The sequence below is a fragment of the Panthera pardus genome, unplaced genomic scaffold (assembly GCF_024362965.1).
Source record: "Panthera pardus isolate Hobbes unplaced genomic scaffold, ASM2436296v1 HiC_scaffold_17, whole genome shotgun sequence".
Taxonomy (NCBI): Eukaryota; Metazoa; Chordata; class Mammalia; order Carnivora; family Felidae; genus Panthera; species Panthera pardus.
Genome location: NW_026526732.1, coordinates 9,404,522 through 9,427,870, shown reverse-complemented (window position 1 = coordinate 9,427,870; position 23,349 = coordinate 9,404,522). Strand labels below are relative to the sequence as shown.

Sequence of the window (23,349 nt, the reverse complement as noted above, 5' to 3'; positions counted from 1 at the left end):
GCTCATCCATAAAGATTTTGGCATGATGAATCACTCTGCCTTTCTGAAAACTCTCCCCTATATTGATCTTCATTACTCAGTTGGTGTACTCGAGGTGCTCGCTGCATGCTTCCTCTGGGGTCCTACACTGTGAGCCTCCAGAGCCAAGGAACTTTGCTGTTTCTCTTTGCACTATGGACACTTGCCCAGTGTCCTAAGCTAGTGACTGTGAGGCCCACACGCCCCGCCGGCAGTAACGCCGGCTCAGATGTTCCACTGCCCCCTGTGAAATCCTGCTTGTCACCTGCAGCAGCGGGAGAAACACTGCCTTCCCTGCCAGTCACTTGTCAGTTGGGCTGCCGGTGCCTTATCTCCCCCACCTCCCCCGCAGAGTCCCGAGGGCCTGGACGGAGGGAACTCAGTGCCTGACCTTGAGAGGACAAGTCGAAAGGGATTTGTTTGATGGGTGCGCACTCATCCTCTCCACTTCCCCAGCCCCGCTCCCTCTCCCACCCATCAGACTGGCCTCTGCCCCTCGTGTCCCTGAAGCCCTGGGATGCGCTGGTGTCACGGCGCAGTGAGCGTCTTCAGCCTGACGTGCTTGCCCACTCCGATAGTTCACGTAGCTGCCCCCACTCTGTGTGCCCTCCATGATTCGTGCAGCGTCTGTGGCCGCACTCTGCCGTCTGTGTTACCGTGTAAAGTTGAGAGCAGTAGGACCGTACTTTGAAACAGTAGCTGTTGGTCCATTTTTTTGTCTTTTGGTTCATGCAGTGAATGAGCACCAAGAGCAGGGAAGGTGAGTGGAAGAACTGGAGGCTGGTAGGGAGGCAGGTGGAGAGGAGGGAGAAGATTCAGAAGGAAGGAAGGCGAAGTGAGGAGGGCAGGAAGGCAGTGGGCATCGCAGAAGCTGTGGCTTCAGGGGAAGGGAGAGGAGCAGTGCCCAAAGTGGGCGGGCTGTGGAAGGCGCACACCACAGGGTCATTGTCCCTGAGGCTCCCTGCCGTGTGTACAAGTTTATAAAACCTGTACTGAGATGGAACGTTGAAGGGAGCTGACATGAAGTGCTTGCTTCTGCCCCCACGTGCATAAATTCCCACTAAAAATCAGGCAGAAGAAGCAGGTGGGGGTACCATGGGGCACCGAGGCCGGGGGCCAGACCACTGGCCCAACACCTGCTTCTGCTGACTGTTCCCATCCCTCAGCTCGTGCTGTGCACATGGGCTCAAGTGCTAGCAGTCCTCTGGGGAATAAGGTGCTTTATTTTTGTAATTAAACAAATCTAAAAGTTATAAAGCATAGCACATCAACAGTATGTATTCATTACCCTCTCTGTCGTCTTTGAATCTCCTGTGGTTGTGGGTAACGCCAGGGCATCTCTGCTTTCGGGAAGTTTATAAACCCCTTTGGGTGACAAGACAACTTAATGCTTGGAAAGTTCAGGAAAAACATCAAGATTTTATTTATTTTTAATTTTTTTAACATTTTTATTTATTTTTGAGAGACAGAGAAAGAGAGAGAGAAAAAACGGGAGGAGCAGAGAGAGAGAGGAGAGAAGAGAATCCCAAGCAGGCTCTGTCTGCCCCGTGAGCACAGAGCCCGATGCAGGGCTCGAACTCACGAACTGTGAGATCGTGACCTGAGCCAGAATTCAAGAGTGGGCAGTTTAACCCACTGAGCCACCCAGGTGCCCCAAAACATCAAGATTTTAATACCTCAAGACAGGAATAGAAGATGTGTCACAAGGCAGAATATGACTAATTGCCAACCAAATGGTATACGCAGACTGGTACAGAGGAGGAAAAGATTCCGGACTTTGGGAAGCCTAGAATTTCTCACGAGCTGATTAACTCTTTCAAGCCTGCACATCATTGTTTCTCAGAATGTGGTCCATGGGCCACCTCCCTGCAGGTCACCTGGGGCGCTTCTCTAAAAGCAGGCTGCCAGACCTGCCCCTTAGCTTCATTCAGGAGGTCTGGGGCAAGGCCCCCAAGTCCAGTGCCCAGGTGGGAGTTGTACTCCAAAGCTCGTGCGTGCTGTTGTAAATGCTCTCCAGGCAACCTAACACACTCCTCAAAACTACCAGTGTGTATTTTTATAATTGAGAGCATGCATGAGAGCATTTTTTTTTTAGCATAAATCCACAAATTTTTTAAAGGAATCTTTAGTTAGAGCTTACTACAGGTGGAATTGTGTCCCCCTGAAATTCATATGTTGAACCCTTACTCCCATTGTTACTATATTTGGAGATACAGCTTTTAGAGGGTGATTAAGGTTCAATGAGGCTGTGAGGGCGGAATCTCAATAGGATTGATGGCTTGTAAGGAAAGGGAGAGAGCTCTCTCTCCACACACACACACTAAGGAAAGGCCATGTGTGGACACAGTGAGAGGGTGGCCGACTACAGGCCAAGCAGAGAGTCCTTACCAGAACCTGATCACGCTGGCACCCTGACCTCGGACCTCCAACTCCAGAACTGAGACATAAATTTCTGTTTATAAGCCACCCAGTCTGGCATTTTGTTATAGCAGCCCAAATGGATTAAGACATGAGTAAAGGAAAAAAGCAAATGTTATGACATATAGCCAACTGTGAAATCTTGGATTAGCAAGCAGGTCAGGAGCTGAGTGGACAACACGTTACTGAGTTTTCTCAGTCAGTGAACTGGCCCCGTGCTCATGAGCACACAGAAACCTTCTGGGGGTTTACATGCCCATGTGAGTCAGGGCCAAGCTTCCTCTGGCTAAGTGACTCCTAACTTAAGTAATGGAAAGCGCTGCTCAAGGCCTGTGAGTGAAGCCTCTTTATTTGATCGAACTCAGATGCACACCAGTCTAGCTTGCTGTGTTCACGAGTCACGCCTTCTGATGAGGAGGTAGTTTAAGAAGAGGGTGATGTGGGCACATAGACTGGGCCTCAGTCAGCCTGCTTCCAGGTAGCATGCATGCCAGACAGCATACTCTGCTTCCAGTGGCCTCCGAGAGGCCCCTGTTCACAGATGTCCCCTCCATATGTTCAGAAACACTAGAGATTAGTTTATATTAACACACTTATCTTTTCAAATGTAAACAGCTTTTTTGAATGATAAAATCACTCAGATTCTATCAATCATTTCATTGCAGTTGGACAACTCAGCTTTTTTATTACCTGGCAAGGTTCTTGGAGCCTTGAGGGAATGAGGCTTTTTGTCAGCAAAACAAAGTGATTTTGAAGATGGGCTACCTGCAGTGAGGGTAGAGCAGCATTTGGGGAGTGAAGGGATGTGAGGGGTGAGAGGAAGGCAGCAAAGGAGAAAAGATTTCGAGGAAGGTGTCCGATATGACCTCCATCTACTCTGCAGTTTTGTGATGGCCCAACCTCTGTGCACACTGGCTTCTGCCTTAGGACCTCTAATTTCTGCCTGGTGGCCGGTTGTGAAAATTATCTCTAGCAGCTTGTGTCCAGGCACCCTCAGCAGAGCCCAGGCCCTCCACTGACAGGCCTCATGCACAGGCATTCCTTCCAGCTGCTACTCGAAGCGGGCCAACTAAACTGGGAACCCCTGCAGTGGAGCTGACTCTGTCAGGTCTCTAGTCCAGAGCAGGCGTGGAACCAGAAGAGGCCATCACAGGGCCCAGGTCAGGGCCCAGCAGGTTCTTGGGTCAGCAAGCCCCTTGCTCGGCCCAGGTCCCCAGGCTGCCTGCAAACTCGTACGAACACAGATAGATACCTGGTGTGATGGGACGTTCCAGCTTTTGGCCTGGTAAACACTGCAGAACTGTTTTATATATTACAGAGGCATGAAAATTCCATGTCCACTTTGATAACAGTAGAAGTAATTGCCTCCTTTTGCTTAGAAAATGTAATAGCATAAAAACGTAGAAAGGAAACCATGCTCTGGTCCTTTCTATTTCAAACTCTCGACTTAAATGCTGGCTTGTAGAGTTGGTCTGTCCCATAGTTTCCAGTGATAGTGATCCTTGTTAGGGTCTGATACCACTTCCCAGAGTCTTCTGGTTGTGTCTCCCCAGATGAAATCTACGGCAACAGCTTGATCTCCGCCATGCTCGACAGCTGTAACTGCTCAGACTCCAGTGACATCGAACTGAGTGACGACTGGGCTGCCAAGAAATCCCCCAAAATCTCCCGAGCTAGCAAATCACCCAAACTCCCAAGGTAATCTCGCTCTTTAGGGGTGTTCTTCCTCTTTTGTGCCTCTGGAGGTGTGTCTGTGTTGTGTCTGCAGCTGAATCCCATTGAAACCTACACCAGGAGAGCCCAGCAAGAGGGCATCCCTGCCTTTCATCTGGAAGATACGCCCTCAATAATTACAGCTTTCCTTTCTTCTTTCCTCTGGGTAGAAGAAATCCATCCAGTAGGAGTTTTTCTAAACTTTCAGACCTTCTAAGGGTTAGCACTGATGGTGGATGGCATGGGGTGGCCGTAGCTCCCTGGCTTACTTGTTTGTTCTTCTAGTTTGAGAAAAGTAAGGAAAAGGTTTTACAGGGAATGTACTGTAATGTGTTGAAGAGAATGCCAAGTTAAATACCTATAATGCTGTGATTGGAAATAAATCGTAAATTTAAAAAATTTTAGATCCTAAAGGTTTGTCCTGTAGAGTGGCGAAAAGCTAAGAGTAGATACAAGGGCCTGTGGGGTCTTAGATAAGAGGCCCCCTGCTCTGACTCCACTACTGAAGGCTATATAACCTTGAATGAATCTGTGAGCTGGATTGCAGTATCCTTATTTACGGAAGGTAAAGGGTGGGGCAGAGCTTCACTGAGATCTCTTTAGCTCTAAAATTCTGTGATACTGTACAAAATTAAGATAGAATTTATGTACAGATAACATACCTGCCCAGATCTCAAGCACGTAATTTACTGTGCGGTTGATAAACCAGTGTATCTACCGCCCAGTTGGTAACATTTCGGTCATCCCGAAAAGTGCCTCGTGCCCCTTCCCATTCGATACCCACTCCCCAGAGCCAGCACTGTTCTAATTTTTGTCACCACAGACTAGTTTTACTTGTTCTGGGATTTCATATAAATGGCGTCAAACATTACATACTTTTTCTTTTTTTTTTTTTTTTAACTCTTGCTCAACATAACGACTGAGATCCATTGGTGTCAAGTGTATCCGTAGTTTGTTTTTCTTTTTTGCTCTGTGGTTTCAATTGTAATGAATATACTATAGTTTGTTTATTCCATTTACTCATTGACCTCTGGTAATGAGACTTTTTGCGGACACATGCGCTCCTCTGTCTCGGGCAGGGGAGTCGTGGGGCCATGGCACATGTTTAACTTCCCCAGAAACTGCCAAATAGTATTCCAAGGTGCCTGTAGTACTCTGAGTTCTGCCAGCAGTGTATGTGAGACTTCTGTTTTCCCCCACGATTGCACTGTCCTTGTCAGAAAATAATTTTATCCATTCTGGTGGGTGCGTAGGGCTATCTTAACATCTCTAGTGATTGGTGATGCCACCCAGCTTTTCATATGTTAATCGGCCATTTGGATATCTTCTTTTATAAAGTGTCTGTTAAGCCTGTGGCCCATTTTTTATCGAGTTGTTTTTCTGTTACCAGGTTGTAAGATTCTTTATGCATTTTAGCTATGGGTTTTTGGGCAGAGACATGGAGTGCCACATGGCTAACGTCATACGAATTTTTTCTTTTATGATTAGTGCTTCTTGCATCCTGTTTGGGAAATCTTTGTGTACCCTTAGGTCGTGAAGACATCCCTTTGTTCTTTTCCAGAAACTTTGTAGTTTTAGCTTTCATACTTCAGTCTCGGATTAATTTTTGTGTATGGGGTGACTTTTTCTTGTATAGATATCCAGTTGCTCAAGCAATTTATTTTTTCATCTTTATTCTGAGCTTGTTAAAATTGCAAATAAAACTGTGAACTTCTCTACACTTCTACAGTGTTTCGGCTTTTCCCTTAATTAAGGGAGGACATTTAACACATAAGCAACCAAATCCTTCACCTGTAAATGTCCTTTCACAGTGCCCGAATATGGCATTCCCTGAGGCTGCTCCTGCTTCCCTCTGTCTTTCCCTGTGTCGAATCCCCCTACTTGCAAAGGCCAGACAGTCCTCACACAGAACTGTAACCAGCTCGGGCCTCTGTCTGCCTGTGCTTCGGGGCCCCTGGTGTTGTATCACAGTCTCAGGTAGTACCTCTGAGGCTCAGTGCTTTCTTTTTATTGATTGCCATCAAGCTTAACATACTCATTTTTCTAGCATTCTCTGTGGGGTAGGCTGGCATTAACACATGTCCCCATGTTATAAATAGAGGAACTAAGGACCAGAGATATAATGTAGGAACAGAAAACAACAGAAAAGCTGTAGACCCACAGATTTGATTTAAATATCACAGCTGGTGAAAGGCTAGAAAAGTCCATTGAAATCCTGACATTGTGTTAGGAATCGCAAAATCATTTGGCCTTAGGGTGAAATATGTCTCTTCCCACCTGCTATTTTCCCACATGCACGAGGCATGTGGATATTTCTAAACTTACTGTTAGTAGAAAGTGAAACACTGTAATTCTCTGGGGTTCCTTACAAATGAATCACTTGATTTGGTCTAATCTCGCTGTATTTTTAAGTATCTATCACTTGGTACACAGTTCTCTTCTTCTTCCCTCATACTCACAAGGCAAAAGCAGGCGGCAGAGACTTGGAAAATGAAGGGGCCTTGCCCCCGGGAACACAGCACCATGGTGGCCACCAGAGCATGAAGGGGAGGGCCGAGGCAGCATGCGCCTCCCCCGCCTGTGGGGCCTGACCCTCCTGGCCTTGTCTCCACAGGATCAACATTGAGGCTCGGAAGTCTCCCAAGCTGTCCCGGGCTGCTCAGGAGATGTCCAGGTCTCCCCGGTTGCCGATGCGCAAGCCCTCCATTGGCTCACCCAGCCTGACGCGAAGAGAGTTTCCCTTTGAAGACATCACTCAGGTAGCATCTGGGGTCCGGGTCGGTGCCACGCATCGCTCCCCCGCCCTTCTCTCCCTCCTCAGCGTGTGCCCGACGGTGGCTGAACCCTCGGTGCATCACACCTGCACTCGCCACCCCAGTCTCCGTGCCGGCCACTGTCGTTCCAGACAAGGGGCGTAGAGAACCAGAGCCCTGTTCTCCCTCCTCGCCACCCTGCCCTCAGGCAGGCCCCGACACCTCCACATCCCCAGGACCTCCTTTCCACCTCAGACACACCCCCATGGCCACATGGGTCTTTCCACGGGCAGCTCTGGTTGAGACGTACCCTCCCTCTGCCCTCTCAAGCCACTTCCGACCCTTTGGTGACTCTCCGTGTCCACAACAGCCCGTCCCTGGTGGTGGCCCCACAGTCTGTGCTGCCCGTCTGTCCATCCTGGTCCCCGCGACGTCCTCCAAGTGCCACAGCCTCGCTGTTGACCGGCCTCTTTCTGTGCTTGTGCCTTTGCTGTACTGGGTCACTGGGGTGACCCAGCTTACCCTCTCCATCTCCTCCCCTTGTTTCTGCCGGCGTGCTTCCAGATAGAACTCAGCCTCCGTGGTGAAGGCTTCTTTCCCTGGCTCAGCCACAGTGGTCCCCAAGCATCTTGTTTACAACATTTCTCAGTCACTTCCTTTATGCCTTATATCCTCCAGTAGGTAATAAGCTCTTTGAGGAGCTGGTTTTAATTCGCCTTTGTTGTTGCTCTTGCACACACACGCACACTCATGGCTTAAGCATATTGGTAATTAAAAAAAATTTTTTTCTTAATTGAATTGAATGAGAAAATAGGTAATTGGGTAGTGTGGGGACATACTGGTATCAGTGCAACTAGCGTTTCCAGGAGAAATATCAAGGGGAAAAATGGATCCAGAGCTAGGTGTAACCCCTCTAGTCCAGTGACTGTGGGAAAGGAGAGGTGAAGAAAAATGTGCCCAGATTGCCTTTGTGGCCTTTTTAACCTACACATGTGCAGACACACTGGGACACATCTGTTCCTCACTTCCAGCCTGAGAATCCCAGCTCAGTGAGCCACCATGAGCCACGATTCAGAAACAGGTGCCTGGCACGTTACAGTTAGCTTCCGGTCTTAAAAATGGTGGAATGATACAGAGAGTGAATATTTCCAACATTACCCACCTGTGTCTTTTTTAAGCAAAAATGTTAATATTCTTACTTCCTCAGTGATCAATAGAAGATATAAAAATAGATTGTAATTTTTTTTCCTTTTTCTCCCCCCCCCCCCCTCCCTCCCACAGCACAACTATCTTGCTCAGGTCACGTCTAATATCTGGGGAACGAAGTTTAAGATTGTGGGCTTGGCTGCTTTCCTGCCAACCAACCTCGGTGCAGGTAAAAAACCGTGCCCTCTTCTCTGCCTGCTCTCCCAGGTGGAACTGAGACTTTTGAAAAGACCATTCAGATGAGCTCTTATGGCACCAAAAGATTAGTATGTACTTTATTTACCTCTACACTTTGACTCGAACCATCATAATTTCACAAAATTAGAATTATTACTCAAATTGGTTTTTTGCCAGCAGTGCTTTCCGTATTTTTATATAAGCCCTGACTTATGAAGAGACCGAAATAGCAGAAATCTCTAACAAAGCTCTGGTTATTTTGATTCGTGGCCTCTCACGGTGGGCAGGTTTTGGTACCAGTGTCTTTAGGTTCTTGAGTCCGAAGAAAGTTGGGAAGAAAGCGTTAAAGACTGTAAGAAGCTGGCTGACTGTCAGTACAGTTCTTTGTGGTAAAACTTCACAGATTTCATGTAGAAGTCCCAGATAAATACTCTGTGAGAAGTTTGAGCCCTGGAGGAAAATAGAACCATAGGAGTAAAAGCTGGGCTAGAACCCAGAATTTGCATTCTTTTCTGTACTCCTGCTTGAAGGAATAGGACTAACCTGTCGTGTTTACTTCGTGTTTACTTCACTCCTTACTTCAGAAGGAGTGAAATGACAGAAGGTCCTTTTCAGAGCAGCTTCATCGCGATAGGCGCATCGCTGGGTGGTCTGAGGGCTTGTGCCGTCCCCCAGCCTTGCTAGATTGCCTGATCACTTAACACGCACACGTCTCTGGAAGGCGAGGTTTGCGTGTGGCTGGTGGACCCATCTTGAATGTGCTCTGTGTCCCCTACTAAAAATGGTTTGTGAAAAATTCTGAATCTGACTATTTAAGTTGTTTCAGACATCAGTAGATCCTTTCAGTTAAGTAATTCTTGCAAAGCAGATGTTAAAAAGACCTATGCCATGTATGCGTCTTAGGAGACTTATTAAACAGTGCTGTATTTGGATTTTTCATTTTGAGGTTTCTCAGCTCAAAGAAAAAGAGGAATAAAAATAACACATAAAACTGACGTAGGAAATAACCATAGACTGTCCCAGTATATACTGCAGAGAAATCTCTTAATAATATTTTCAACCACCTGCAAAGTCTCTGATGACCATGAAATTCTGTTCTTTAGTAATTCAGCCGTGCCCCACTGATGTGCTTGGTGATTCTAGTAACCACTGTGCAAGCGTTGCGATCACCCCACGTCAGTACGCTGAGGCCTGAGCCATCTGCCTATTTCAGTAAACATTGAAAAAAGGAATGGAATTTTAATGAATCTTTTCCTTCTAGATGTTGAGTAGATCCACACATAAGTCAACAAGAACCTTAACATGGGAGAGCCTAGAAGTGCCTTCAAGGTACGGGATGCTCCAGTGTGAGGGATTCGAGTGCCCAAAATAAAAGCTTTCTGTGTGACTGCAATGAAATCATTATCCTAACCATTGACCGTTTAAAAAAAAGCATGTTAGCTATTATATTCATTTGTTAAGCTAAGAGAATTTTCCATTTGATTCTACTAGAGAAGAAATTATCTCTTAGCTTTTAGAAGGTATGTTACCTGTGGTACCCTATTAAACAATCTTTGTCACCCTAATGGATTTTAAAGTGAGTACTGTTGGATATTTTATATTAGATAATTGTGCTGGATAATTTGTTTCCTTCAATTAGAATTATCTGGCTCATGAAATTTTTTTATTTTTAATTTTTTGCTTTCTCAATTTTAAAAATATGGAATAAATTCAAATTCAAAAGATTTGAAGCAGTATACAGTAAAAATCTTTCTCTTCACCTCTGGTCACCTAGTTTTCTCCCCCTGGAGGCAACTGACACAATTTTTAATCCCTCCTCAGATTTTAAATTTTATTTCTTTTTATCAATCTGAACAACAAAGAATAGCACTTTAATGCATGCATTAATTCTTAAGCCAGAGAGAACTGTCCAGAATTTTAAAGCCAAAATTCATATTCTCTTTTGTGAGCAAGAGAGATGAACACATGAATAAGACCTGTGATGAGCACTCGGTTGGAAAAGTCTTCTTAGCCCTCACCAGCCCAAGCGCCAGCCTCACACAGGTATTTCATCACCAGAAGGCCTGCGGTACCGTGGGAGTGCCAGCCAGGCGCCTCTGGGCACTGGCGGGGACAGCAGTGGAGACAGAACTGTGCTTACCTTAGCAGAAACTAGGGATAACAGTAATAATTACAGAACCTCTACTTACCTCACAGGGAAGAGTACAAAACATAAAAGAAAGCTGATGGGCTGGTGTCATCCTGACTTCAGCCTACTGCAAGCCCTAAATTCAGATTTATTGGTTTTAACTTATTTTGTCTCATCTAAATATTTTAATTGCCATCTAGGCATTCTCTTAAATGTCCTTATTGATCCAATAAAATCTTAGTATTTAAAGAAACAGTGTGAAGGGGCACCTGGGTGGCTCAGTCAGTTAAGCGTCTGGCTCTTGATCTTGGCTCGGTCATGATCTCACTGTTCCTGAGATTGCGCCTCAAGCCAGGTTCTGCGCTGCCAGGGTGGAGCCTGCTTGGGACTCTCTCTCTCCCTCGCTGTCTGCCTCTCCAGTTGCACTCTCCCTCTCTCTCTTCTGTAAATAAATAAACAAACTTAAGAAAAAATTAAAAATAAAGAAATGGTGTGGAAGTTCCCTAAATCTCTATCCTGATCATGAAATGGCAGTTGAAAGTCAGGGAAACAAGAATCCAGTCCTGAGTAAGAGCAGTGTTTCATTCTTCCCTGATCCACGTCATCCCATCTTCTAGTTGCCTGAGATCCCCCTGAGCGTGACATTCTGGATATCCCAACAATTTTACTAAGTTATCCTTCTGATCACAAATGAGGCTTTTAAAATACGTATTTATCATACCCCAGCTCATTCCAGAAAAGCATTTAAGTCTTAGACACGTGTTTGACATTTGAAATGTGTGATTCTGTAGAAAACCACTTGGCAAAGTGACTGGGGTAGGCTGAGAATCTGTTGTTACAGAATCCAGACCATGGCTGGGGTGGCCAGTGGTGTGCAGAAGGGAAGTGAAGGGCTGCCATCAGACTCTCCCGGGCCCACGCAGATCTGTCTTCTGATGGCAGGGACAGCACAGCGCCATTTCTCTTCCTGTGGCTCTGTCGGCACCTTGGCCGTCCTCCTGCATGTCTCTGTTAACAGCGCTCTCCTCCTCCCCACCAGTCATCTATAAAACCAGCCTCCTGCATCTCCAGCCACGGCAGATGACCATCTATCTCCCAGAGGTTCGGAAGATTTCCATGGACTATGTTAATTTACCTGTCTTCAACCCAAATGTTTTCAGTGAAGATGAAGATGATTTACCAGGTGTGTTCTTAGTGGGTCGTGACGGGGACAGAGTGGTAAGTTGTGGACGATTACAGCATGCCAGTCTGTGCCTTGCTTTGGCAAAGGGTGACTTCCTCCATTGTTGGGTGTGGTGGCATATCACAGGAGAAGGGCATACTGTTGCTGGTTTGGGGAGGAGGGTAGCTACGAGCAAGGCCTCATATCCACAGAGCATTCTGCCTTCTTGTTTTATTATCTTCACAATAATCCTTAGTCTTATGCCCAGGTAGAGAAGTTTATAGGACTGATCAGAACTCAGTAAAATCAGAACTGAAACCAGGTCTCATAGGCTGTGGTGCCCACAGAACCTGGTTTCTCAAACCCGCCCCATCTCCGGGACAGAAAACCTTTACGTTCAGACATCTCTCTCCCAGTGTGCAACTCACATCTCAGTGTACAGAAGCCTAGTCTGAGTTAAAGGTAAAATCTGGTACAAGCTTTTAAAGTCCCAGTTTAAAAATTTTCAGATGTTGATGGCATCTTTTTTTTTTTTTTTTTTCAACGTTTTTTATTTATTTTTGGGACAGAGAGAGACAGAGCATGAACGGGGGAGGGGCAGAGAGAGAGGGAGACACAGAATCGGAAGCAGGCTCCAGGCTCTGAGCCATCAGCCCAGGGCCCGATGCGGGGCTCGAACTCACGGACCGCGAGATCGTGACCTGGCTGAAGTCGGACGCTTAACCGACTGCGCCACCCAGGCGCCCCATGTTGATGGCATCTTAAATTAAGTATTTTCTAGTGTGTGTGTGGGGGGGGGGGGGGGGAGGGATTCTATTTTGATTAATAGAGTAGAACAATTTCTAAGTCGTCAGTTATTTCTATGTAACTATTCTCAGAAACGTCTACCCATAATTTTATAAATATGAAGACTCCTCTCCTTAGAACCAAGCAAGTTTTTGAAAGTCTCTGGTTTCCGAGCCAGAGGAATCCTACATGGACCACTGACTTCTCCTGTGTTTGGTGGTTCTGGAACAGAAGGGGCTATGGTCCTCGCCATGGGACAGGGAAGGACCTGCATTCCAGCTTCAGCATTCCTCAAGAAGAACTTGAGGGAGTCGTTTACCTCCTTCATGGGTTTTTACATGTAAAGTTATTTGTACGGTACTTTCTGACAGTAGCTGTCTTTGGTCCTCTGATGATATACCTCTCCTCATAAGCAGAGCAGATATTCTAGACTATCAAAGTCATAATGGGCAAGGTTTTGCAACCACATAAACCTGCAGTTTGGTGAAGCCTCACACACTTGAGCTTTACAGCCCTTTCCGCAATCTCAGAATCTTGTATTTAGAAGTATCTTTTACACTTTCCCCGTAACACCCTCCCTGTGCTCCCAGAGTGTGACTAATACAGCTCTCCCTAAATGCTCAGCCCTTGCTGCTGCTGTTAGTGCCTGTGCTGCGCAGTCAGAGGAGGGAGCATTTTGTCTCTGTGCTTGCCTTTAATGCTGGTGACAGACTCTTCTCTTTAGCCTGGAAGACACCTGCCTTCAGTTCTCCATGCAGATGAGAGGCCATCTGGAGGAGAGATCTGAACAGGAATAATAGAAAACTTGAGACAGGACCCAGATTCATGCAGCCAGGAGATAGTTACATCTCACTAGAGGGCCCCAGGGAAGGGATGGGGGAAGTAGGGAAGTCTGGGACAGGCTCAAAAGGTGGGCTTAACTTTTGATGAAACTAGCTGCCTTCATTCCATAGTTCTGGTAAAAGGCCAGTCAGCCTTTACAATTACCTAGTTAAATCTTATTTCCTGCTCGTATACTAGTTGCTACATAGCACTTAAAGGCCCAGATGAGCAAACTTGCCAGGGGTCAATGGCATTTTAAACAGGGCAGTATAAAACAGTGGCTCTGAGCACCTGCGTGTGGTCTATCACTGCTCAAATTCATGCTTCATTAAATTCCCTATGTGTACATATATAGGATAGATTTACAGGGTTTTACAGAGTGTGGCTATACCTTACATACTGTCGGAAATGCTAGAAAGCAGATAAATTAGGAAATTATCCTTCCCTAATAACACAGATTTGCTACAGGATTCTTTTCATTGGTATCTTTACTACATCTTACATGGTTCTATTTACAGAAACTTAATTTATGTGCAAATTTCAGATACACATTTGCTGCATGACCCTTCCTGTACTAACCAGTCCATAACTGTGGCTAAACGTACTCCAGAGCCTAGGCCTTATGAGTGCTCAGTGGAGTATCCTACCGTCACTCCCTCCTTGCATAAGAGAGTGGTCCGTTTTATGAATATGAGTAGAAAGTATCTTTAAACAGTTAAGTATTTAAAAATAAAGTAGGGCTTCCAGGGAGGCCCAGTTGGTTGAGCATCCAACTCTTGACCTCAGCTCAGGTCTTGATCTCAGGGTCGTGAGTTTGAGCCCTGCACTGGGCTCCACATTGGTCATGGAGCCTACTTTAAAAAAATTAATCAATTTAAAAAAAAATTAAGTATTTGCCATGGTACCATTTAGGCACATGGTACCAAATTCAGAAGGTTCAGAAGCATATTCATTGAAAAGCTTTGACAGTGCCCTTAACCAGTGGACAACAAAGGCTACCCTGCAGAACTTACCCGCTTGCCTGTGCCCTTCCAGAAACCTTGGAGAAACTTTGTATAACTTGTGTGAAAGATCTGGCTTTCCCCAAGCAAACACATCTCCGCCTGAAGCAGTTGCATTTTGTATGCAAAAGGACTGGATGAGTTCAGATGTATTACTTATTCTGACCCAGTTTCATGGCAGTTTTGTAAGCAGTGCATGTTTCTTTTTTCCTCCCAGTGACGGGAGCATCGGGTGTGCCTGAGAACAACCCTCCATGTACCGTGAACATCCCCATCGCTCCCATCCACAGCTCGGCGCAAGCTATGTCCCCCACACAGAGCATAGGATTGGTGCAGTCCCTGCTGGCCAATCAGAATGTGCAGCTGGACGTCCTGACCAATCAGACCACGGCAGTGGGGACGTCTGAGCATGGAAGTGATAGTGCCACCCAGTACCCAGTCTCCAACCGCTATTCCAACCCCGGACAGGTGATCTTCGGAGGTGTGGAGATGGGCCGCATCATCCCCAACCCCGCTCAGCTGTCCCTGCCACCGCCAGCTCCAGGGGCGATCCAGCTCTCGGTGTTGGACCACGGAGACCGAGACCATGACCACCTGCAGAAGTCCGCCAAGGCCCTGCGGCCAGTGCCGCAGCTGGCCGCCGAGGGGGACGCAGTGGTGTTCAGTGCCCCGCAGGAGGTCCAGGTGGCGAAGATGAACCCCCCACCCCCCTACCCGGGAACCATCCCCGCCGCCCCCACCACAGCAGCGCCCCCGCCCCCGCTGCCGCCCCCGCAGCCTCCGGTGGACACGTGCCTGAAGAAGGGCGACTTCTCGCTGTACCCCACGGCGGCACATTACCAGACGCCCCTGGGCTATGAGAGGATCACCACCTTTGACAGCAGCGGCAACGTGGAGGAGGTGTGCCGGCCTCGGACGCGGATGCTCTGCTCCCAGAACACCTACACCCTCCCCGGCCCGGGCAGCTCAGCCACCCTGCGGCTCACCGCCACTGAGAAAAAGGTCCCCCAGCCTTGCACCAGTGCCACCCTGAACCGCCTGACCGTCCCACGCTACTCCATCCCGACGGGAGATCCACCCCCGTACCCCGAAATCGCCGGCCCGCTAGTCCCGGGTCGGAGCGCGGCGCAGAGGCCCGACAGTCTCATCCACGCCACGCTGCGCAGGAACAACCGCGAGGTGGCGCTCAAGGCGGCGCAGCTGGCCGAGCCCCCGCGGGTCCCCCCGCAGCACCCGCCCAAGCCCAAGGGTGCGGCGCAGTTCCCGGCGCGGCCCCCGCCGGCCCTGTACACCTGCAGTCAGTGCAGCGGGGGGGCCGTGGCGGGGCGGCCCGAGCCTGGCGCCGGGGGTGCTGGAGGTGTGCAGCCCGGCTCGGGCCTGGCCCACGCCGCCAGCACCTCACCCCTGACCTCCCAGTCGTCCTACAGCCTCCTGAGCCCGCCAGACGGCGCCCGCGACCGCGCCGACTACGTGAACTCGGCCTTCACAGAGGACGAGGCGCTGGCCCAGCACTGTCCGGTCGAGAAGCCCCTGAGGCACCCCACGCTGACTGAAGCTGCTGTGGCCGTCAAACGGCCACCCCCTTACCAGTGGGACCCTGTGCTGGGGGAAGACATTTGGGTTCCTCAGGAAAGGACAGCACAGACTGCAGTGCCCAACCCCCTGAAACTGCCTCCTCTGATAGTAGGTCAGAGCCAGCATCTGGACGTGTCCCGAGTGCCCTTCGTCTCCCCGAAGTCTCCCGCCAGCCCTACTGCCACTTTCCAAACAGGCTATGGGATGGGAATGCCGTATCCAGGGAGCTATAACACGCCCCCTTTGCCGGGAGTGCAGACCCCCTGCTCCCCGAAAGATGTCCTGTCCCCGACACAGTTTGCACCCCAGGAGTCCACAGTGGCTCTCCAGCCAGCCTACCCGCCCAGCCTCTCCTACTGCACCTTGCCCCCCATGTATCCGGGAAGCAGCACCTGCTCGAGTTTACAGCTGCCACCTATCGCCTTGCACCCCTGGAATTCCTACAGCCCTTGCCCGCCCGTGCAAAACCCCCAGGGCACTCTGCCCCCCAAGGCACACTTGGTGGTGGAGAAGCCCCTCGTGTCCCCACCGCCCACCGACCTCCAAAGCCACTTGGGTACAGAGGTGATGGTAGAGACCACAGACAACTTCCAAGAAGTCCTTTCCCTGACAGAAAGCCCAGTCCCCCAGCGGTCGGAGAAATTCGGGAAGAAAAACCGGAAGCGCCTGGACAGCCGAGCAGAGGAAGGAAATGTTCAGGCCATCACAGAGGGCAAAGTGAAAAAGGAGGCAAGGACTTTGAGTGACTTTAATTCCCTGATCTCCAGCCCTCGCCTGGGGAGAGAGAAGAAGAAAGTGAAGAGTCAGAAAGACCAACTGAAGTCGAAGAAGTTGAATAAGACGAATGAATTCCAGGACAGCTCAGAGAGCGAGCCCGAGCTGTTCATCAGTGGTGATGAGCTGATGAACCAGAGCCAGGGCAGCAAGAAGGGCTGGAAGAGCAAGAGGAGCCTGCGGACGGCCAGCGAGCTGGAGGAGTTCAAGTGCCGGAAAGCCAGCGAGAAGGAAGATGGCCGGCTGGGCAGCCAGGGCTTTGTGTACGTCATGGCCAACAAGCAGCCTCTGTGGAACGAAGCCACCCAAGTGTACCAGCTGGACTTTGGGGGGCGCGTGACCCAGGAGTCAGCAAAGAACTTCCAAATCGAGCTAGAGGGGCGGCAGGTAAGAAAGCATGTCCCAGGGCATGGCCCAGATCCCTGCTTTTTGGTCTTGACTGGTCTCTGTGGGTTTTTAAAAACCTGCTAAAGGATAGCAGTGCTTTGGCCTTCCAGGAGCCAAATGGGAAATAATGGAAAACAACTGATCCCTCTGAAGCCAAGTGGCCAAGTCTCCGTGACCCATGAGAAAAACTAGCAGGCCCCTGCCCAGCCCCCTGCCCGCTCCCCAAACCTGCTCTGCCAGAGATACTTTCTTTCTTCCAACTTTGGCTTTTTTCTGGTATTTGACACTGTGTTTGCAAAGAACGTGTTCCCATTTCTATTTATTGATTTTTCAGTTTTTCACATCGTGTATTGACCTCTTCCTGAGGAATATGAGGGTTTATTTTCTTCACCCCCACTGCCATATGTACAGACACGTGAACTTCCCCCTTAGTTCAATCAGCAGTCTTTGGTTATCTCATTATGCCAATATATGTGGTTTATAGCTGAGCCATGTATTATGGCTTAACTATATTTCCTTTTTTATTACATAGGGATTTTTTCCTAGACCAAATAATTACCCAGTATTTGTTTATTTCTGTGTACTTATAGTACATCATTCCCTGATTCGGTGGCGGAATGTAAATCTCTTCTCACTACAGTTAAACACATCGGGTGGTTTTTCAGTTCCTCTGCTCCAGCCTGAAATGGTGGCTCTAACTCTGCTGCATAGCTGTTGTTCTGGAACTGCACTTCCTCACCATCCTGGGAGTTCCCTTCACCTCTCATACTTAAATCTCATTTTCATTAATTCACTCGAATATTTATTGAGCCACCTGCTGTGTACCTGGCAATCCTCTGAGCTGGGAGTCAGCAAACTGTGGCCCACAGACCAACTGGACCTGCTGCCTCTTTTTATAAATAAAGTTCCATTGGAACACAGCCATGCCCACCCACTTAAGTATTGTCTAAGGCTGCTTTTGTCCTACGACAAAGCTTTTGTCCTACGGCAAAGACCCTGTGACCTACGAGGCCTGAAGTATTTATCATCAGCCCTTTACAGAGAGTTTGCCAACGTTGCTCTAAGTGCTGAAACCAGAGCAATGAGGAAAAGAGAGAAAATCCCCGTCCTCACATGGAGTTTACCAAAATGGAAGAAAGACCGTAAACAAATGTACTTAAATATTTATATAAGTATTTATATTTATATAATATTTATACATAATTTATGTGTGATATATAATATAATCCTTATAAATACAATATTTATGTAAATATCTGTATATGTATATGAAAAGCTACATAGTCACAGTGTGTGATCACAGTAAGTACTAAAATGACAAAGGAAAGCGAGCTCGAGAGACAGCATTGCGGGAAGGCGGTGGACTATGTTTGCCCCTCTCTGACCCGTGACATTTGATAATTACAATTGATGTTTCTCTCAACCTTCTGTTAGCCTGTAGATTCTTCTTCATACTTTTTCTTTCCCCTGTTTCCTTGGTGAGGAAGCCACTTCATTTGACCAGTGAGCTTTCCAGGCTCTGAATTTTTGCTTCATTATCTTCCCATTGTGTGTTTACCAGGTTCCCCCTTTGTTTCCGACAAACCCATAGTTAGCTCAGGAAGTTTGATCAGAGTCCCTCTCTGGGGGGACTACCTCCTGGACTGCGCTGTCGTCTTCCCTCAGGAGCCACACAGGCGGTTGTGCTGTTTCCCACCTTGTTTTCCTTTAATGTCTTTGCTTCTCTGCCCACCTCCCTCCCACCCCCCAGGTGATGCAGTTTGGAAGGATTGATGGCAATGCGTACATTCTGGACTTCCAGTACCCCTTCTCAGCTGTGCAGGCCTTTGCGGTTGCCCTGGCCAACGTGACTCAGCGCCTGAAATGAAGAGGCTGCTACGGGTGGGAAAGAGAGGCAGAGGAGCCTTTTCAGAGAGGTCTGATCGGCGATGCTCGAGGAGTCCCACGGGGCCCCGGGTGCCTGGGGACCAGAAGACAAGAGCAAAACTGGAAGAATCTGTCAGGCCCAGGAGAGGGGACTGACCTCTAATTGTTGTTGTTTGTTTGGGCTTTTATAATCCTTTGTTGTTTTTCTTTCTTCTTTCTTTTTAAACAAGAAGAGAATACGGAAGAGTGGTATCTGGAAGCAAAGCGTGCGAGGCACCTGGTGTTCTTTTTGGAAACATAGTTGCCGTGGTAATGTCCTACTGTGTCTGCTTCTGTCACCTGCCAGGACAAGGGGCCCTTCGGAAGGAAGGTAGACTGCCTTCCCGCCTGCTGTTCTTTTAGACTAGGGAGTGTGCATTATTTTTGTTCTCCACAACACCTACCTTTATTACTCCTCCTTATTGTAACCACTAGTGTGAAAACAAAAGACTTTTAAAAAGAACAACCCCGAATCCTGAAGGTACAGGTTCTCTTACGGGGCCATTCAGTTCACACATACAATGTTACTCCCCCAGAAGTGACTTGATTAATGAAGGGTGTTATGGCAAATGCACTGTGTTTGACTAATAGCAGTAGCCTTTGTCCAGCGGTGCTCTTACCAGCTCTGAATCCAATTCGCTCACGATGATGTAGGAGGAAGGGACGGCAGGTGAGGAAGGAGCTTCTGCGCATGGACACCTGGGTGGTTTACACGGTGGGACTTGAAGCAGTACGAGGGCTGTGCTCCTCTCTGCACGATGTTTACGTTGAAGACTCTGCTAGTCGTGTAACGTGTCAGAATTCCGTGGGTTCTGTAACAATCATACAGTGTGCTTGCCTTCGGGAGAAGGTAAAAGACAAAATGGAAAGATCTGGCACATGGTTGGGAAGCAACTTTGTCACCTAGTGCACTGGTAAGTCACTAGATACCCACTTACTGAAAAACAACCTTCATCCCCTCCCCCATTTTATTGTTTAATCTGGAAAATGTGGCAGACGGCCTTCTCTTTCCCAGTAGATAAGTGTTCCACACTTTCTCATCTGAAAAATGCTGATGATACTCATTTGAAAGCACTCCTTTCCTCTTCTCGGCCACATTAAAGTTCACTTGACTAGAAATATTTTCTAATGGTTTAGAAATGTAACAAAATCTTAAGCAATCGACGGGGTATTGAAAGATGGAGGTATGGTCATCTCTTTGAAAAAAGTAGGAGGGGGAAAAAAAGTTCTTTATTAACTGAATAGACTGTTTACTGAGGAGATAAACCACTGGGAACACATTATTAAAATTATAGTACTTAAGAGAGTTGGTTGATCTCACACACACACACACACACACCCTGGAATATCTTTTCCTGCCACCTCCTCCTTAGGGGACACTTTGGGCAGCCTTCAGCCCTGATGATAACAAAGCCCAGTTCATTGTTGTCAATCACTCGTACCTGTGATGTTGTTTAGGGCAGGAGCACAAGAGCTATGTACTGGCACAGGGCCCTCAATTTGGGTTTTGTTTGGAACAGACAAATGGAAGACACTACAGAAAAGTCTTTTGAAAATAATGTATTTTTACATTCCTTGTTTTGGTTTAAAAACTAGAAAAGAAACTGGCCCATTCCTTCCCCAGAGCAAGACGAAATCACTCACCATTTTCTCCAGACCTTGAAGGAGCACAGATGAGGACATCTCCCAGCCAACATCAGAGTTTTCCATCTTATATTTTAAAATATTGAGCCTGATTCTTGGTGGGTAAATTCTTGCAGAAAGAATTTAGCAACATATTCAAAATTATATAATTCTTTTATAGGTGTTTCTATAGCTTGGTAAGATGTTTCAGTGTTTATATTAGTTGTGCAATAATGGTTATGGCCTATTTCTAAAATAATTTAAATGCAGTTCCCCTGTTTTGTTGTCCAAGAGATAATTATTTATCTTGCTTTAATGGTGTTCTTAGGAATTATTTTGTGGCTATGTACTGGTGAGTTATGCTCATTTTATTTATTTAGAAAAGTAGTATGTTTGTAATGAGTTATTTGGTAGCAGTACATTTTGCTGCAAGAAATAAAGAGGATATGATAGAAGGGTTTTTTGCTGGACAATTTGTAACTTTTTCTAATTGGGAAAAAATTCCTATTCTTTAGAAGTAATTTTTTTTTCCATCCTGTGGTATTGATTATATACAGAGGAGTAGATTTCTTTAAGATGACATATCCTAAAATAATATTGTCCCTTCTTTTGAATGCTTTTAATTAAAAATAAAAGGTGCTATGAAATGAAAAGAGGAGACTAATTAGAAGAGTAGCAGAGGAAGGCATTATTGTCACTAAGTGTCCACTTTCCAGATTCTGATTGTTTTTTTGAGATACAAAGACCAAGAAAAGATATATTTCTGAACTTTTCTTACCAAAAGCAATTATAAGGGGAAGTCCTTGGAATAAAAATACAAAGATATTTGTGAAGAGGAAGTGAATATTTGTAGCAAATAATTGAACTTTCTAAATTCTTGACTCATTCCCCAAAAGGTCTCTTCTGCACATGGAGACACAGGCCTTGTCTTGCGGGTTTAGCATACCCAGGATTCGGCCCCTGAAGATGTAGCAGGGGTCTGGCTCTGTGCTCTGGCCCAGAGGAGGAACCCTGTCCTGCCAGCCACGCTTATGCAGACGTCTGCAGCGTAGGGAAAGTTAAGTCTTTCAGGTTAATGGTGATGGTTTCACTGATTGTAAAAATTGTTTTCATTCAGTCTCAATTTATTAAATACTACTAAAGTCAGTACTTTAAATGGAATTCTACCTACATACTTCGTGCTTATTAATATAGCAATTTATTAATATTAAGTTACCTCATTGAGTCTCTAAATTTAAAAACATTAGCCCAGGCAACTGTATGAAGAATCCATGCCTTTTCCAGGAAAGGAGTGTATTAAGAGACCTAAAAACGGATTTTAAATTTGTTCTGCCTCTAACCTTATCAAACCAAAGGCACAGATTTGGGTACAGTGTATCCACTGAATGTATATTCCAAGAAAAGTTGGTGCCAAGGAAGCAGGAAAATGTGAAGGCTCTAATGGCAGCAGAAGTCAGGATTTTACAGGTTGGTCTTTTCCCCCACGTTCATTGCTCCCTAGTTGAGTGTCCCATGAGGATGTGCAAAACAGCAGGCAGTCATCTTGACCCTGGGGTCAAGCCTGCTCTGCCACAGAGCTGGAGGGTGACCTTGGGCCTCCATTTGTCCATCTATAAAATGAAAGGAATGACCTGGACGAAATTCTAAAGTGTCCAGCTCTAACAGCCCGACGGTTCAAAATGTGACCGTGTCCTCATTCCACTTTACAAGCTTGGAAGGTGTGTTTCGAAATAATTCTTTTTACAGAGAAACATTTCTTTTCCGGCATCAATGAGCTATCTGGTGAATGTAAACCAGTGCATTTAAAATAATCTTTGGCAGGTTTACCTCTAGAAACAAATGCATTTGGAGTCAAGTTCTTGTAAAATTGCACCAAAGCGCCAATTCTAAGTGAGACAGGATCCTCCCCATGAGTGTGCCCTGCTCAGTGGACACCCTTGTGAACAGCCCTAAAGTAAGTCACCATTTGCCCCCAAAAAGCCATAGTGTGGGTTGAAAAAAGAACAAAGGAGTATATGCCCGGGCTGGCTTGAGTTCTTGAGTGTGTTCAACCGTGTTACACTGTCTTCAAGTTGAAAAGGTTTTTTGGAAAGACCCCATCGTGTCCCTGCGCGGGCCATCTATCCCTTGGCCAAGTTTAATTGTGAACAAAGTGAGACAAAGTGTGTCAAAAATGCTTGAGTTCCTGGGATTTTGTAACAACACACAGCTCTGATCTCACCATTTGTGTATTTCCTTAGTTCCGGCTGATAAAACTCTTGAAGGGTTGTGGCTTATTTTGTTTTCATTTCTTTGGCTTTGTGCAATTTTCTTGTAACTTGTACCGATATTTTCTGTTTACAAGTTCTTTTAAACGGGAGGGGTAGGGTTCTAAGATCTTGTTGTTGTAGATAAATTTTTTTTCGTGTTGTAGAAAAGCATGGGTTATGCGTTTGACTGAAAAAGGCACTGTATTATTTACCAAAGGGGTATTGTTTTTGCATTTGTTAATAAATGCATTATTTTGGTACTGTAAATTTGGACATAATTTCTGAGTTTATTACTACTGGCATTTTCTTTGTCCTTTTTTTTTTTTTAAACTGTAAGTGCACGATGCAGGTGCACAGGTCCCAGACCAAACCAGACCACCAGCATGTTCTTATCCAGACCTTGGGAATAGCGCGCTGCTCTGTGCGTCTCAGTCCCTCCAATGTTGGTTTGTTTTTCAATTTCAGCATCCTGCTTTGTCTTACTTTCCAGGCAAGATTTGTTGAGATTCCCACTTGCATTTTAATGAGCTCACCCTTATTTGCCTTTCTTCTTATGTATTTGTGTATTAGATTGTGTGGGAGGTATTCTAGAAGGCATTAATGGTTTGCATTCAAAATGACGTGGTTTGTCCAAATTATTTTCTGTCTTTAT

At 46.6% G+C, this 23,349-nt stretch overlaps 1 protein-coding gene across 2 annotated transcripts in view; it reads left to right on the top strand.

The window, feature by feature from the left end:
- The window catches only part of TULP4 (TUB like protein 4), a 242,569-nt gene extending 219,605 nt beyond the window's left edge, over positions 1 to 22,964 (top strand). For both annotated transcript variants that reach the window (XM_053904314.1, XM_053904313.1), the window contains exons 11-16: positions 3,990 to 4,134; positions 6,764 to 6,908; positions 8,184 to 8,277; positions 11,453 to 11,596; positions 14,402 to 16,920; positions 18,671 to 22,964. In XM_053904314.1, coding sequence (XP_053760289.1) covers positions 3,990 to 4,134; positions 6,764 to 6,908; positions 8,184 to 8,277; positions 11,453 to 11,596; positions 14,402 to 16,920; positions 18,671 to 18,787 — 3,164 coding nt within the window. In that variant the 3' untranslated portion in view covers positions 18,788 to 22,964. The remainder of the gene's footprint in view (positions 1 to 3,989; positions 4,135 to 6,763; positions 6,909 to 8,183; positions 8,278 to 11,452; positions 11,597 to 14,401; positions 16,921 to 18,670) is intronic.
- Positions 22,965 to 23,349: the final 385 nt, after the last annotated feature.